Genomic DNA, 17,236 nt, shown 5'->3' with positions numbered 1-17,236 from the left:
AATAAATAAATAAAAATAAATAAAAGTTCCCCCCAGGCAGTTGAAATATACAGCACTGGTTAAGAGCCACCATAATAAAATGGGATTGAGTTTTTGTGGGTTTTTTTTTAAAGATTTTATTTATCTGACAGAGATCACAAGTAGGCAGAGAAGCAGGCAGAGGGGAGGAAGCAGGCTCCCCGCTGAGCAGAGAGCCGATGCGGGACTCGATCCCAGGACTCTGGGATCATGACCGGAGCCGAAGGCAGAGGTTCAACCCACCGAGCCACCCAGGCGCCCCTGGGATTGAGTTTTTAAATCAGGCATATCACTGTCAAAATACAAACTATTAATTTCGTGGTTTTAGGTGAATCCATTAATCTGCCTAAAACCCGGTTTAGCTCAACTATTGAAAGATTAAAAATACTTCCTTTGAGGGGCACCTGAGTGGCTCAGCGGGTTAAAGCCTCTGCCTTTGGCTCAGGTCACGATCCCACAACCCTGGGATCGAGCCCCGCATCAGGCTCTCTCTCAGCAGGGAGCCTGCTTCCTCTTCCTCCTCTCTCTCTCTGCCTGCCTCTCTGCCTACTTGTGATTTCTGTCTGTCAAATAAATAAATAAATAAAATCTTAAAAAAAAAATACTTCCTTCGAAGAGTCAGTCTGAGAATTAAAAATAAGCCTGCCTTAGTGCTTGTTATATACACAATAGTATTTGTTCTAACATTATCTCCTTAGCATGTGAGTAAAACTTAAAACATAGAATGCCTGCTTTTTTCCAGTGGAGCTTTTCAGTCCTAAAGGTGATCTGTTAAGGTACTGACCTTGGGGACATATAGCAGAGCCTCCAGAAGGATTTTAAGAGATAAAAGGCCATTATTTGCAGAGGTAAAGATTTATACTATTTGCAGTTTTGTATTCCACTAATGGTGTCCAACCAACAAATACACTCTTGGGTTGTAAACCAAGTGCCCCCTCCGGCACCATGTCTGGCTTTGGGTAATTGTTTCCTACTCTGTCGCTACTTCTTGTCTCCAGTCAAACTCCTAAAGTTTTTTTAAGCACATCTTCTTTCTACTTTCTTTCTCTACTCTCTTCTTTTTCCTTTTTGCCTCTTGTTACTCTACATGTGTTTTAAGGCTGAATTTAGAAGTCACTTTTTTTTATTCTTTTTTCCCAGATTCCCCTGATCATATTAGAGTTCATTTCGTTTACTCCATCTAAGGGCTGTGTTAATACCAACCTCTGCCATTTTCATAGGCTGCCTTATTTTTGCCTAATTGTGCATTAGTTATCAGATGTGAGTTTTGTTTTTGTTTTTATTTTTAAATATCCAAGAGACAGTTTTCCATTAGCCGTGGAATGTTGAGGGACTAGAATGCTTCATTCCGGTGGCTACATTAATATGTGCCTTCAACCTTTTTTCTTCAGCTTCGCCCTTTCTTACACTAAAGAGACAAGGCACTTAAGTCCTTACTGTAGTTCACACCCTCCTGCTATACTGGAAGTTCTGTGAGGAAAAATACTGTATCCTGTCCAATTTTACAGCTCACATAGTATCAGCAGATACAAAGTAGCAACTGAATGAAGGCTCCAGGATTTGCCCTTTATTCTTCACAATTGCTCTTACACCCATTCTATTTTTCTTCCCACATTTATAACTCAGTGAAGTTTCCCAAAGGAGAATCTTGTTTTCTTTGGCTAAACCACTTATTACTCTAGTTTGCAAGTCGTTTTATTCCTCTTAAACCACATTAAGGCAAGGCAACATCAATGAAGGCAACATCAATGAAGCCAAAGATTGTTCATTGCTGTATCCCTTGCCTTAGAGCATTGCCTAATCAACGTAGATAATAAACATAGTTGGATAAATGCCAAATTTGTATTTTCTGCACAAAGTCATTAGTCAAGAAAGGTATAGTTGCCCCTGATACTAAAGTGATCCATTTTATTGCCCATACATCGAGCCTTCTCAGGCCATCATGAATATTGATGGGTCCAGAGACCACTACAGCATGAAGAAGCAGAGAGGTGGTGTAGTTCTCACCAATACAGAAAAAACATTTATGAAGTTTAACTGATAAAAATGATGGGGAATCAGAATCCTGTAACAGTTTAAAAGGGAAATGATGATCATAGTAACATAATAACTTATAGGGAATAAGAACTTTTTTTTGAGGGCAAAAACAATGTGATTACTTGGCTAAAAGAGCTTTTCCTTATTATCAGCATCATTTTTTAATCTTACTGAGCTTTTAATACCAGGAACTGTACAGTTATTTATGTACATGATCTCTATAATTCTCATGTATATCCTATGAGTAAAAACACTTTCATCATCATTTTTCAGATAAGGAAACTGGAATTTAAAGATGTTAGATAACTTCTCCAAGGTCATAGTAATTGGCCAAACTACAGTCAAACCTCGTTTATCCCTACAGATAATTTGATGAGGGATTCAGTTTTTTAATGTATAGGTAGTGCTGAATAATCCTGTTTTTTTAATAATCCTGTTTCTTAAATTTCTTTTTTTTGTATATATATTATTTATTTATTTATTTGACAGAGAGAGATCACAAGTAGGCAGAGAGGCAGGCGGGGGTGGGGGGGGGGGTGTAAGCAGGCTCCCTGCTGAGCAGAGAGCCCAATGTGGGGCTCGATCCCAGGACCCTGGGATCATGACCTGAGCCAAAGGCAGAAGCTTAACCCACTGAGCCACCCAGGTGCCCTGTTTCTAAATTTCAAATAGAAGTACCTATACCTGAGTCATAGTTGGCAATGTCTTTTTTTTCTTCAATATAATTTGAGGGCTTTATATGTTAGAATATAAACATTCAATATAATTTGACTTGTAAATTCAAGCATTTTATACTTTTTGCCATCTAAAGTCATTTGGCCTGTATGTGAGGAGGAACGGGATGGAGGGAGAGAGGACATTACACCTAGGATAGGAAAGGGAACTCTTTACTTCCCTCTAAGGAGTAGAGATTAAGTTAACATGAATTTTGAAACTATCCATCACTGCTCTGAGGAGGCTTATTTAAATTTTCTCTTATAAAGTTTTGCAATCCTATTTTAATGGAGGCTTATCCTGGTGCAGCATTAATAGATTTGATACAGTCAAAAAGAAAATAGGACTTAATACATGGAGACAAAAAGGGGTGGGAACGGAAAGTTTAGGACTATAGGAACAAAAGGAGACAGAGAGAAAACTGCCAGAAACTGAGCCTGGAAAATAGTCTGAAGAACAGACTTGGAAGGTTTCAGGCAAGTGAACCAAGAAAGAAACCCCTGCAATAAATAGAATTTCCGGTAGGGTTCAATTGATTGACATCAGTTGGTTGGATTTATGAGTGTGGGAACTTTCTTGGAATTTTAATGAGAATTCTTCTGTAGCCTATTTTGCCCAGCAAGATTACACCAGACCAAGTCATGGATCTTTGCAACTGAAGTCCACTTCTCCCCCCTCCACTCCACACAAACACAAATCTCAGCAACGCTCTTAGGACAGTCAAAACGCCAAGGACATTACTGAGTGCCTACAACAAATGATAAGAAGAAACTATGGATTTCTTAGCAGCTTAGCTGCAGTACATCTGAGGGCACCCCTGCCAGTTCCTATCCTAATTAGGGATCTGCTGCAAACATTAGAAAATTTTGCCCATCTTCATGGTTTTCAAATAACCAAGTATGTGGATTTATTTGCAGTAAGGTAGTGGAGGGCATCATTGAACAAAGAGAAATGAAGCTTGTTCATATATTGAGTGAAATAGATTGGGTATACCTTTTCGTATTAACCAAATTGAGAAAAAATAAATTGTCACAACCAAAAGGTAAAAAGTGCTAATGAAGTAACTGTGCCTGGAACGTCTTCACTCTGAAATCATAGGCACAGTAATGGAAGTAGGGCCAACAGATAAAAACAAAAACAAAACAAAACAAAAGTTTAATTTGAAAAAAGGGGCTATTTTTCAATAAACTAGTTTTTAATTGATAAAAAGAAAACTTGAAAATATGCCAAACTGAAGTCAAATGAATGTAATTTTAATAGGAGCCCTAAAATTCAGAGGTCAGGTTAGATCTGTATGAAAGGGGAAAGAGGTTATTTTTAAAACTAACTAATTTAAACATGAGGCTAAGGAATAGAGGTACCATAGTGTGCCTTTGTCTTTTGAAGCTTTCCTTAGATTATGACTGGAGTCTCTAACACAGGCTCTTTTATGGAAAGGGAGGTATAGACCTTAATCCCAAAATACCATTTTAATAAGGAGAAGGCAATTCTTAAGTAGCCACTGCCCGGTCTGTAACACAGTCCTCATCTTTTAATGGTCATTTTCTGTGCTTATCAGGAATAGGCACCTGCCTCTTAGAGCTTCATCTCTCCAACATTAGTACATTAGGAGCCCTAAATCCTGTAATTGTAATTGTAATGAGACATTTACTTAATTGTAATGAGACATTTACTACTAAATCCCACTCGTAAGAAGCAAGGGCTGTGCATGGTTGTTTAAATCTTTTTGTTTGAATCTTGGTCATTAAAGAAAATTAACTGACACATGTAGACCTAAAAACTAAAACTAAATATGCTTACTTCTAATAAGTACAAAGTAATCTAACTTTCTTACTAAAAAAGATGTGTTTGAAACCAAATTTGATTCTAAACAATTGCCAGTATGATTATAATTCCACCTTTCCCAAAGTAAGGATAATCCCAGTGACAATCATTAGAAAATTTCTTTCAGTTTTATTGAGATATAATTGACATACAGCACTGTGTAAGCTTAAACAGCACACCATAATAACTTACATATACTGCAAAATGACAACCACAATGAGTTGTCAACCTACCCTCCTATACAGATACCCAGAAAAAGGTATTTTTCCTTGTGATGAGAACTTCTGGGATCCATTCTCAGTAACTTTCAAGAACTTTCAGGATCCACTCTCTTCGCAGCTTTCAAGGTTACCATATAGCAGGTATCAATCATAGTTGTCATGTTGTACATTATATCCCTAGTATGTATATTTCTCATAACTAGAAGTTTGTATCTTTTGATCTCCTTCATCCAATCCACCCCCCCCCCAGCCCCAGGAAATTTCTTATATAGGGTCCAACATAATGAGTGAAGTTAAAAAATCTAAATTTCTGTGGGTGGGTATGTACATGTACCCTCATCTTTATCAGAGCACCCCATAGCACAGCTCCCTAGAGGAAGAGTACACTTTACAAAGCCCTTATGGTTTTTATATTCCCAGCATCAGACTTGACCTACTGCGCCAAAAAAAATTAACTTATAACCTACATATTTTTCAACATTTATTATCTAGTTTGTTTTTGTTTTTTGTTTTCTTGTACAACCAAAAAACTATGGCACTTTAAAACCCTACAACAATTTCTTCATTATTGATAGTTAAATATGTTTAAAATTGTAATTTCTAAAAATTTCTAGATAAGAACATTTTATTCAAAATTGCAATATCATTAGTTGGCACAATTTTGCCACCTGCTGGCCTTAAGATTATGTTCATTTTCAGCTACTTTGATTTCATTTCAATTATTTTATTATAAACGTCAACCCAACAGTATATATACACACAAACATGTTTAAAATTTATACAGATAGGGGTGCCTGGGTGGCTCAGTGGTTAAGCCTCTGCCTTTGGCTAAGGTCACCATCTCAGGGTCCTGGGATCAAGCCCCGCATCAGGCTTTCTGCTCAGCAGGGAGCCTGCTTCCCCCTCTCTCTCTCTGCCTCTCTGCCTACTTGTGAACTCTCTCTCTGCCAAATAAATAAATAAAACCTTTAAAAAAAATAAAATGAAATAAAATTTATACAAATACACAGTATTCTTCTGTAAACTTTCTGTTCTTATCCCTGGTGAGTTGGTTGGGTTTGTCTTCTCTGACAAAGGACACCAGCCTTCATATAATCCTTATGTGCAGACACACACCCCACACAAACTCTGTATCTAAGTGTGATTTTGATCATTGTAAAGTACACATAAAAGTATTCTTACACACTTAAGGATAATTATTCAGTTACTTCTTATAAATTAAGTTGATTTTTCTCTTACTCAACAAAGGTAATGTCTGTTCTAGGTTGGATTCATAATGAGACGCTGTTCCATTGTTTTAAAAGTTGTATCTGTTGTTATATGATGATGACCTTACAGCATTTTTATTCCTTAATTAATTTTTAACTTAATATTGTACAAATATTCCACCAACTTCAACTTGGAAGGGATTTTCATTTCTAAGTAATCATTTTTCTCACATTAGAAATAGTAAATATTTGCCAGCACATATAAAATTAACACATGTCACATGATATATTTTATATTCATATTGTCTCAAAAATAACCTTTTTACTAGCAAGTGTTATAAGGATGATGCTTGCTTTTTAAGTTGATAGGTCATTCCAGGGAAAGTCTGTGATGTTTAATAGTATCTAAAAGAATCCAGTGAGGAAAACAAAGGTTAAAATGGATCTTCAGGGGCGCCTGGGTGGCTCAGTGGGTTAAAGCCTTTGCCTTCGGCTCAGGTCATGATCCAGGGTCCTGGGATCAAGCTCCGAATCGGGCTCTCTACACAGTGGGGAGCCTGCTTCCTCCTCTCTCTCTCTCTGCCTGCCTCTCCGCCTACTTGTGATCTCTCTCTCTGTATCAAATTTAAAAAAATCTAAACAACAACAACAACAACAACAAAAAATGGATCTTCAATGTCTCTTCATTAATTTAATTCTCTTGGGATATAGAAAATTCTGGGAAAGTCTATGAAATGAAAGGTTTCGCTATTTTCAGGTGGTGATTAATATGCCACAGTAGTCCTAAAGCAGTTTTTCTCAACTTGCTGTTTCCCAAAATCAGAATAAATGAGTGGCCTGAAGGAAAAAGAGTTGATAATAATATGACAACCAAATTGACCTGAGAATTCTGCAGCAAAACAAAAACCCAACTTGTTAATAGGATGGAAGAAAAATGAACTGTGGAGAGGAAAAGGAAAGACATCACCATTTTCATGGCCCTTTTATGGGCCTCTGTATTGAAGTCCCTAGAGCAGTTCTGTTGCACATTCCTGGTGTGTCCCCTCAGGGAAAGAAACAAAAGGAGCAGGGAGGCCAGGGACAGAAGAAAGGGGATTAAGTAGATGAAACTGAAAACAATCAAGCTGTTAAGATACAGAGTTTTACTTACATTTAGGGACCAAGTTGAGTTTCTTTCGTGTCTTTGATAGACATTAACCGAGAAATTACTAAATGTATCGATTAATTCAAAGTTGCAAAGCAATAAGAGTAAAGACCCCAGGGGAAGCACGAGTAGCACTCTGCTAATTCTCCTCCTCAGCCAGGTGAAACAGGAGTGGGAGAAATTGGCTATTTTAAAGAAGTAGAAAACACTTAGACAGGTGGCAAACCAAGTAGCTAGGTGATTGCTCAGTGTCCAAAAACTATTAACGAGTTTTGCTATGTTATCAATGGTATAAAGATGCGGCCACACCACCATTAAATATGAATCTAACAGTATTATGCAAAGAAGAACGATTCTGGAGATAGCCAGGCTGGTAAGAATGCAGTCAGCTGATGAGAGCTTTTGACCCTTCACCCAGTCAATGCAGTTAACTAGTACAATGAAACTGTTCCCCAACATTCCAGTTAGGAATCCTCCTGTGGCTGCTATCAGAAAAGCATTTTCAATTCCAGATGGCATTTCTGTAGAAAGAATCCAGAAAGTTGATCCTGTGTCTCAGACTTTTTGGTTGTCAAAATGTTGTGGAATAAAATCCAGTCTGATACTTTTCACTTTTATATGAAAAAGGCTCAGATACTGTCTCACTTAACTTCCCGAAAGATCCTTCTCTTATTCCAGCTGTGGCTCTGAAGTATACACAAGGAGATCCAGTCTCACAGATTTAAATGAAAAACTTTAACATAACTTCCAATGAGCAACTGATTCCCAAATTAAACAGTAAATGTCCCCACTCATCACTGGCACTGACTGCAGTTTTCCACTTGTGAGGACATCCGGAAGAATAAAGTCCAATATGCAAATATGCAAATATGAGACAGATTTCTTTACACTGATTTGCACTTTCCTTTTCACCTGAAAATGCCATTTGGATCCAGGTTTCTTAATTTTAATAGCATTGTCTAAAAATAAACCTCTAATACAGGCATTATTCATTAATTCCATTCAATAAAATCCATAATAGTTCAAATACTATTGTGGATGAAATAAGAGAAGCAACATTAAGGAGCTCACAGAGTATTAGAAAAAGCAACATTAAGTAAACTATGACTATAGAATGTGACAAAAGTTTGACCGCAATGCAACTGCAACTAAGAGGAGAGTCCCACAAAAGTCAACATTCTTCTACATTGTTCTTCTACAACTTCTACAGTCAATAGTTCATTCTGGTTTTATAACGAGAGTGACAACTGGCTTGGATCTTGAAGCTTCTTAGGATTTCTTGAAGAAATAGATACAAAGGAAATTGTTTTCCAGAATGATATAAAAGCGTATGCCAAGGCACCAAAATCGTACCTATTGGAGCTATTACTTTGGGTTTTTGAGCTTTGTTCTCAATAAGTTACTGCCTATTTAATTCTGAATAAGCTCTTGTCAGCTGAGAGGGAAAATATAGTAGAAAAAAAACCTGAAGGGGTAGGGGAGTAGGAGGGAGGTTCTCCTTTTCATTAATTCTGCTTTTGGTTAAAGACTTCATCCCATCAAAAATTGTTACAGTAGGGGCGCCTGGGTGCCTCAGTGGGTTAAGCCGCTGCCTTCGGCTCAGGTCATGATCCCAGGTCCTGGGTTCGAGCCCCGCATCGGGCTTTCTGCTCAGCGGGGAGCCTGCTTCCTCCTCTCTCTCTGCCTGCCTCTCTGCCTACTTGTGATTTCTCTCTGTCAAATAAATAAATAAAATCTTTTAAAAAAAAATTGTTACAGTAAAATAGTTTGTTTTTTTTTGTTTTGACAAACATGTAACTTTAATACAATGATCTTTCAGTCTTGACGGCAAGATTATCCCTCTTTTCTAGAGAACTCTAGGTATATACATGGGTGCATGTATATATATACATACACATTAATTATTAATCAATTATTAATATAGTAATAATATATATATATTTTTTGCAATCCTATTTTTTTTATTTTATAAACATATATTTTTAGTAATAATATATATTGATGCCTATGAGCCAACCCCAGGGATTCTGACTTAATTGGTCTGGCATATATTGTGGACACTCATTAAGAATTCCTTGATATATGCCTTAAAGGACCTTCTAAACCCAGACAAAACTCTTTGTACCCACAAGCCATAAATCTATGAAGATTCTCCAGGAATTAGACAGGAATTTTGCCCACTTGCCCTCCGACGATGCATTCCCCGTTCAGCCAGTTTTGACCCTGGCAATAAATTATCTGTTTTGTATTGGTCTCAGACTATCAGTGGTGATGCTCTAGCTTACCAGTGCCCGAGGCTCTCAACTGGGTCCTCACTACTCATGTGGGCCCCCACAGACTTGTCCCCACCAGAGTCCCACACAGCCGAGGTGTGGCTGTGGTAGAGTAGGCACTTAGCTGGGTGTCATCAGGATGCCTCAAGGCCAACAAAGGGGGAGTCAAGGCCCATTATCAGGAAAGTTAGCAACCTGTCCTGGCAGAATTGCACAAACAAAGCTACAACGAGCCATATCAAACCCAACAGGCCCAAGAGTAAGAAGGCCAGGGGCCCTCACAAATATGGGAGAAAAGGTGCAGAACCCTGCTCCCCCCCCAAAAAAAATTCCATCCCCAAATAATGAATAATGCACCCCTTAGCTAACACTGTCAATGAAAGATAGAGACCCACACCCAGGGCACAGCTCTCCCTTGAGCTGGCGCACTCTCTAGTTCAAGAGTGTACCCTCTCTCTTTAATAAACTCTTCACTTGCACTTCTCAACCCTGTCTGGTCTGTCCTTAAATTCTTTACTTCTGATGAAAGTAAGAGCTTCCGGCAACATCCCAGGAATGAACTGGGCGGATGGACGGTCTTCGCCCAGGAGCAGTTGGATTGACACTCTTCTTCGTTCTTACTATGATTTACCTCAGCAACAACCAGCAGGGAATGTAAAAAAAAAACCAAAACGGGGTTTAGGGGCGCCTTGGTGGCTCAGCTAAGCTTCCGCCTTTGGCTCAGGTCATGATCCTGGGATCCTGGATCCAGCCAGGCATCGAGCTCCCTGCTCAGTGGGGAGACTGCTTCTTCCTCTCTCTCTGCAAACCCCCCCCCATTCCCACCCTCTCCCACCCCTCTCATGCTCATACTCTCTCTCTCTCTCTCTCAAATAAATAAATAAAATCTTTTAAAAAAGAAAAAGGAAAAACAAGGTTATTATTCACAAGTCCTGGAGGATGCATGGAGCAAGCCTAGGACCACATAGGGAAGTCATGAGGAGCTGAGAGGAGCACAGACCTGGTGTTCTGTTTTTATTTACATTGGGAGTGGGTGCCTAGGATTTTACAAGCTCATACTTTACTCGCAAATTTATTTTATTTTTAAAATCTTATTTATTTGAGAGAGGGACAGCTAGAGCACACGCATGAGCAGGGGGAGGGGCAGAAAGAGAACGAGGCTCCCCTCTGAGCAGGGAGCCCAATGCAGGAATCCATCCGAGGACCCTGGGATCATGACCTGAGCCAAAGGCAGACACTTAACCAACTGAGACACCCAGGCACCCCTTTAGTGGTGAATTTAAAACATAACATTGTTAACTAGGACTTGGGAAGGGAAAAGTGGGGTCATGCAAGCAGTCAGTTATCTAGGTTACTCAGGGCTCTCTAAAAGGAGAACTTCATGGGTGGGAGTGGCCTGGCTTCTTAACCCCATGTTCTCCTGGAAGCTGTGTACGCAGCTCGCAGTATGTTTTTCAAGACAGATGTCTCTTAAATGGATATCTTGGCAATCAAAAACTTTTTACTTCGGGCATGTACACCACATAATCTTAGCTAACATGTACCTCTCTGATGACCTTAAGCTCCGTGAGAGAAGGGACTGTTTTGTTGTCAACTGATCTATTCTAATTCCTGGAACACGGAGGGCCTGGCAAATAGTAGGCCCTCACTAACTATTTGTTAGGTGAATGAATGCTGACTTGGTATTAACCTTATTGGGAGCACAGAAAAAGGGAAAATGAGTAAGACTTGACTGTGAAACTAGTATAAGAACAAGAAAAGAAAGCAACTCTTTAAAACTGGGGAAAATGTCTTAAGATATGAACCCATGCACAATTTCTGTTACTAACCCTTAAATAACAACACTGCTCTCCAGCCATCCTGGCTCAAACCAGAAGTCATACAGAGTCCTAAATCCTTGCAGGAGGTGGGGGCCTTTGACCTTCTCTTCACGGAAGAGACTACTTCCAGTGGAGGGAGTTGGAGATGGATTGAAAACTCTGTATTTGGTGGCAGGAAACCAAGAAGACTATAGAGATCACTGATGTTTTCAGAAATGCTCTGCCTGGTGTAGAAGGCTAACTGACAGTAGGGCTCCATTGGTAGACATGGTTCAGCAGGGACAGAACCCACGTAGCAACAAGTCAGCCAATAGACGCTTAGTCATTACAGAATACTCGAGTTCATAGTTACACTGAAGAAGAGACGCAATCAAAAGGATTTAATAACAAGGATAAAAATCACAAGTGCTATATGCTATGAGTGGAATTCAAAGTCCAGGCTCCCATTTCTAAAAACCTGCATAACTACAAATTTGTCTCTGCTCCTGGGTTGAACTGCCTTAATATTCTTCATTCTTAAAATGGTTGCATCATACGCCATAAAGAAAAAGTCTTGTTGTATATGTAAATATAAGGGATATCATTCCAAAATGTTTGGGCAGATAACAATCAAATTTATGTATATGCTGCAGGGACAATCCAAAATACCTAGTCTAAACTTCCAACGATGAATACAATTTAAATCAGAAAATCTATGAATATTGATTTTATAATTATCAGTTGAAAAAGTGACATTTTTCCTAAGGAGAAAATACACTCAGAAACCTACTTTGGCCTAAGTCAAATGGGAGTACTACTTATGTAGTGATGAACTACTGCTTATGTGAATGTAAATACAGATGATACAACTGAGTGTTTTTGGACTTCTGTCATTTGGCTTGATTTCTCCCTGTTCCCTCCCTGTGTCTGTGACCTCTCCGGTGGGGGACGGGGTGTAGGGAACATACCTAGGTTTTCAGTTTGGCTCTTTCCATTGCCTTTCCCTCCCCATGGCCATAGGTTTACATCCCCTAATAGCCTCAGAGAAGGCAGCAACATATGTTCCCCTAGCTGTGATGCTCTCTTGTAGACTTTTGTTTCACTTAGCATACGCCTTTAATTTTCAAAACTGAAGACTATAGGCTTTGTTTGCTTGAGTGTTTGTTTGTTTGTTTGTTTGTTTTCCCTCAAAATCCTTAGAGGGCAGATATCCCCAATGGCTCTTCCTCATGACAAACCTAAGACAGGGCCAGTGTAATTAACCTCCGCAGAGGCAAACACTGGTCTCATGCTTAAAGTAAGACTGGCTGGGCATTTCTATAGTCTTCTGAGGCTGCATTTATATTGGTGGGGGGACAGAAGGTAAAATTTAAAAAGCCGTAGTCTACAATACAGGATTTAGTGGACAAGGGATATGTTTTGTATATGTTTTTCAAATTCTTCAAACTTTGCAAATCAATTTGTTCTTGTGAAGATTGGTCTTAAGGTTCTGAATGGGACATAGATAACTCTAGACAACATATCTAGGGTCTCAAATGACAGAATTGCGACAGACTGTGTGATGGTGCTAATGTCCTATAAAAGTGTTCCTGGCTCAGAGGAGATGGGGTCTAATCAAGATATTGCTAGGAGAAGCCACCCACTGACAACAGACAAACCACCCGAGACACTGAGGAAATTCATGTGCCTTTCTCTGAGATCTACCTGACAGACACATTCACTAGAGTTCAAGAAAAATGTCTTGCTGTGCTTGGTTTATGTCTTATCAGATGCCTCCAGTACTAGACCTAAGGATCAGAGACAAGACTATTTCAGCAATAGAAGTTATTTGTTCCCTCCTATAAATCGCCTAGGTGGACAAAATGAAACAAGCAGTGATTACACCAGATTTTTCTAAAAAGGATTTTTATTTATTTATTTGTCAGAGAGAGAGCACAAGCACAGGGAGCAGCAGGCAGAGGGAGAAGCAAGCTCTCCCCTGAGCAAGGAGACCTACATTGGACTCCATCCCAGGACCCTGTGATCATGACCTGAGCCAAAGACAGATGCTTAACTGACTGAGACACCCAGGTGTCCGTACACCAGATTCTTTAAATGAACATTTATCTGGTGGGTAAGAAAGATAGTTAACGAGAAATCAGTGACAATCTCCATCAGTGAATTTCTCCAACTTTGGTTCCAGAGTAGAATAGAATTACCAGTATTTCTTCCCCAGGTTGTATGAGACTGGCAATACACGTGTTGGGAGTGGCTCTTCCTGGCTGGTGGTTCAGCTGTTACTGAGTCCCCCACAAAGTCTCTTGTTATGGGGAAAGTAGAGGTGCAGGGCTGAATCTCACTTGCTATTCAAATATACAGATTACAATACGTCAATTGCAATAACCCCAGCCCATGACCCTGTCTTCTCTTACTAGTTCTTTGCTGTACATTTTTGTCAAGAACAGGGCCCTGTTCCTTAGAGTTCCATCTCCCTCAGTTTGTTGCATTAGCATGGACTTAGTCCTAGTTAAACACTGACATACCCCTGAGGCCCACTTATTAGAAAAAAGAGCTGTTCATAAATTGGTTCGATTACTTTATCTTGCCTACCAAAGAAAAGTTTAATAATTTGGTTACCATCTTATAAAGAGTATGTGATTATCTTTAAGTCATGCATATGAAAGGATATCAAAAACAAAACAAACTCAATATCTGAATACAAATGTTCATTTTGCTCAATTTGCATATTCCCTTTTACCAAGGCCAGATAATTAAAGTGACAATACTGTTAGTGCCCAAAATAATACACATACGTTTTCTTTGGTAAAACATAAATTACTTCGTAAAAAGAGTAAAAAGTTTCTTATCATTAAAACCATTATCCACATCATTATTGTTACTGATACACAGAAGCACCACCGAGGCTAGACGTGTTTGCAGTTTAGTTTTCTACATACGGTAAGACAGGACAGGGAAAAAATGTTAATAATTCTTGCATCATTCTCAGCTTCAGGACACTGCGCTAGAGCAGTGCCCATACCTATGGCTCCCTCAAGATTGATTTACAACCCGCACATTTATCATCATTTAATTACACCTTCCTGTTACTTTAACACAATCTAAAGAATACATCAAAGGTAAACCCTAAGAAAGAAGTCTTCATTTTTTAAATATTTTTTAATAAACATATAATGTATTATTAGCCCCAGGGGCACAGGTCTGTGAATCACCAGGTTTACATACTGCACAGCACTCACCATAGCACATACCCTCCCCAATGTCCATAAGAAGTCTTCATTTTTAAACAATTCCATTATACATACCTGCACAGCCTCTGTATGATATAACCTATACCATCATATTCAAAATTTTATAGTAAACTTTCCCACCTTTAACCTTATTTACAATTTGTCATTACCTTATCTAAATTTAATTATAGTCATAACAGCACCATATACATATGCTTCAACATTTACACCAAACATACGGTGTTTTTATAAATTTTGCTTTCTATGCCTTCCTTATTTGTTTCTCTAAGAACTCTAGTAATCAGACTGCAACAAAATATATGTGCACAAACACAAGCACAATCATTCTCAAAATGTAATTATGGTCTTTTCATAGTTGCAATGAGTGTGATGTTAAATTATGGAATAATTTTTGTATTTTTAATTCTATTACATAGCATGATAGATATATCAATATCTACACTCTGAAAATAATATTGTATATCCTGGAATTTAGCAAAATTAATAAGTGCCACTTTTGGCACTTATTACATCAAAATTACAAAATTACTTTGTAATTACAAAACTACTTATCACATCAAAAATTCTTATGATTTGGGATTTCAAATTAAGATTAGCATTATAAGCATGAGTTCCCAGTTTATTTTATTTTGCACTGTGACTATTATTTCCCAACATCTTGTTCCCATATTATCTACAAGATAATGACAACAATGAAAAGCTTTTTCATAAAAAAAAAATTAGACCTTCAAGCTATGAGGTCATGTTTTTCCCATCTATGACTTGCGTTGTTCAATTAACTTTCTTGTCAAAATGTTATAGTTCATCTACCTAGTGAAGTTTGTAATTTATCTCAATTTCTAAAACACGACATGCCTCTTACCCCCATACAAGTTATAATTACATACATCTGTTGCATATAAAATTAAATAATCTACGTTCTCTTTGAAAGGATATTTGAGATTTTAAAATATTGGTAACCAATGTTTTAAATAAAAGTGAATACTTTTAAATTATATTGGCTGACCATGTGTCAGTTATCACCAAAAGCAACCTGTTTAGGGAAAATTTCAATGATGTTCAACAATATTTAAAGGAACTTCCCCCAAAAAAGCCAGCTGAAGTGAAATTGATTCTCAGATGCCTCAGTCTTCATCATTGGAAAGGCTCTGGAAGGTTTATCTGTAAAGATGAAATTGGTTTTTCTCTTTTCAGGGAGCTTTTAAGATACCACAGAACATTCAAGGCTGTCTGTCTTAGCCTGCTGTTTCCCAGAATCAAAATTAATGAGTGGCCTGAGGGAAAGATGTATACAGCCAACATGATAAACTTTACGCTCTTGTTGTTCCAAAATAAAAAAAGGATCCAATTTGACAACTGTATGGACAAAAAATGAACTGTGAAAAGGAAGAGGAAAGATACCACCATCTTAATGGCCTTTTTATGGGCCTGCATGCTGAAGTCCCTGGAGCCTATGGAGTTGAGCTTCAAATTCCTGATGTGTTTTACCAATGACAGGAATAAAAGAAGCAATGAGGTCAGGGACAGAACAATAGGAATGATATAGGAAAAACTAAGAAGAACTAGGGTTTTAATATAAGAAGTTTTACTTTCATTTATATGCAAAGTCAGATTACTTTCATCCATTGCATGGATATTCAAGAAGAAATCATTAAATGTTTCTAGCAATAGAAGGTCAAACAGTAGAATGAACAAAGAAAATACAAGAATTGCAAGAACCACTCTGTTCATTCTCCACCTCAGCCAGAGGAAAAGGGAATGGGAGAACTGAGCTATCTTAAAGAGGTAAAAAATGCTTAGGCAGGTAGTAAACCAGATGGACAAATGATTAGTTATTCTCCAAAGCAAAGTAACAGGTTTTGCTAGTTTATGAATGGAATAGAAAGGTGGACTTAGTCCCATCATAAATGATTCAAACGATGACACCAACAGCTGCGAGATTCTGGAGATCGCCAAGCAAGTGAGGATGAAGTCAACTAAAGAGATCTCTCGGTTCTTGACCCATTCAGAGCAGTTTACCAGTCCAATAAACACATTCCCCAACATTCCAATTATGAATTCTGCTGTCGACAGTGTGAGAAAGATTATATCCAATCCAGCTAACATTTCCACAGGAAAAGGAAATCCAAATTTCTAGTACAGTGTCTCATTAATAAATTTATAATCAAACTCTTTCAGAATAGCATCCATTTCTGGTAGTTATCTTCACTGCTGCCCTTACTGCAATTCCAATCTTAAGCAGGACCTCCTGCTGTTGGATATGTCTCATACACATATATATTTAAGGAAATCTTTCTGCTTTAATTGTAACGCCAATCTTAATCCAGTAAGATCTGCTAAAGTGTATCATCTCACAGTTTCATGAAGATGTTTTTATTTATCTGAAAGGGCTACTAATTTCCAAACCAAACAGTTTGTGTTCCTATTTATGGTTGACAAGGATTCAAATTTTCCACTTGAGGTACTGATTACAAGGTTAAAGTCAAATTTGTTAGTATGTAAATATGGGTCAGATTCTTTTCCACTGATTTGTGAAAAAATCACCTCACCTGAAATACTACACCATTTGGATCCAAATATTTTAGTTGTTTTTCATAGAGAGCTCTGAAATAAGCTAATAATAGTCTAAATCTCAATAATCTAGACTAAGATTTAGTTATAATTCAGTGAATATGTCTTGAGTGCCTGCTCTAGGTCAGACCCATTTCCAAATTGCAGTGTAGTTTGCTACAAAAAAAAAGCATTAGGAA

The 17,236-nt window shown here is 38.1% G+C and overlaps 2 protein-coding genes across 2 annotated transcripts; both read right to left on the bottom strand.

Annotated features, from left to right (window-relative positions):
* Nucleotides 1-6,749: 6,749 nt before the first annotated feature.
* On the bottom strand, nt 6,750-7,685 carry LOC125107045 (taste receptor type 2 member 42-like). The gene has a single exon (XM_047741650.1). It carries the CDS (start codon nt 7,683-7,685, stop codon nt 6,750-6,752), a length of 936 nt encoding a protein of 311 aa, XP_047597606.1.
* Nucleotides 7,686-15,620: 7,935 nt separating this feature from the next.
* On the bottom strand, nt 15,621-16,592 carry LOC125107516 (taste receptor type 2 member 42-like). Its single transcript, XM_047742683.1, has one exon. The coding sequence runs from the start codon at nt 16,590-16,592 to the stop codon at nt 15,621-15,623; it is 972 nt and encodes a 323-aa protein (XP_047598639.1).
* Nucleotides 16,593-17,236: the final 644 nt, after the last annotated feature.

Source organism: Lutra lutra, chromosome 8, assembly GCF_902655055.1.
Source record: "Lutra lutra chromosome 8, mLutLut1.2, whole genome shotgun sequence".
Classification (NCBI taxonomy): Eukaryota; Metazoa; Chordata; class Mammalia; order Carnivora; family Mustelidae; genus Lutra; species Lutra lutra.
The sequence above is the reverse complement of the archived record's forward strand: the minus strand, read 5'-3'. Positions and strand labels throughout refer to the sequence as shown.

Bases quoted from the DNA above. Each gene is read 5' to 3' on its own strand.
- LOC125107045 (XM_047741650.1), bottom strand. From the start codon at position 7,685: ATGCCATCTGGAATTGAAAATGCTTTTCTGATAGCAGCCACAGGAGGA.
- LOC125107516 (XM_047742683.1), bottom strand. From the start codon at position 16,592: ATGTTAGCTGGATTGGATATAATCTTTCTCACACTGTCGACAGCAGAA.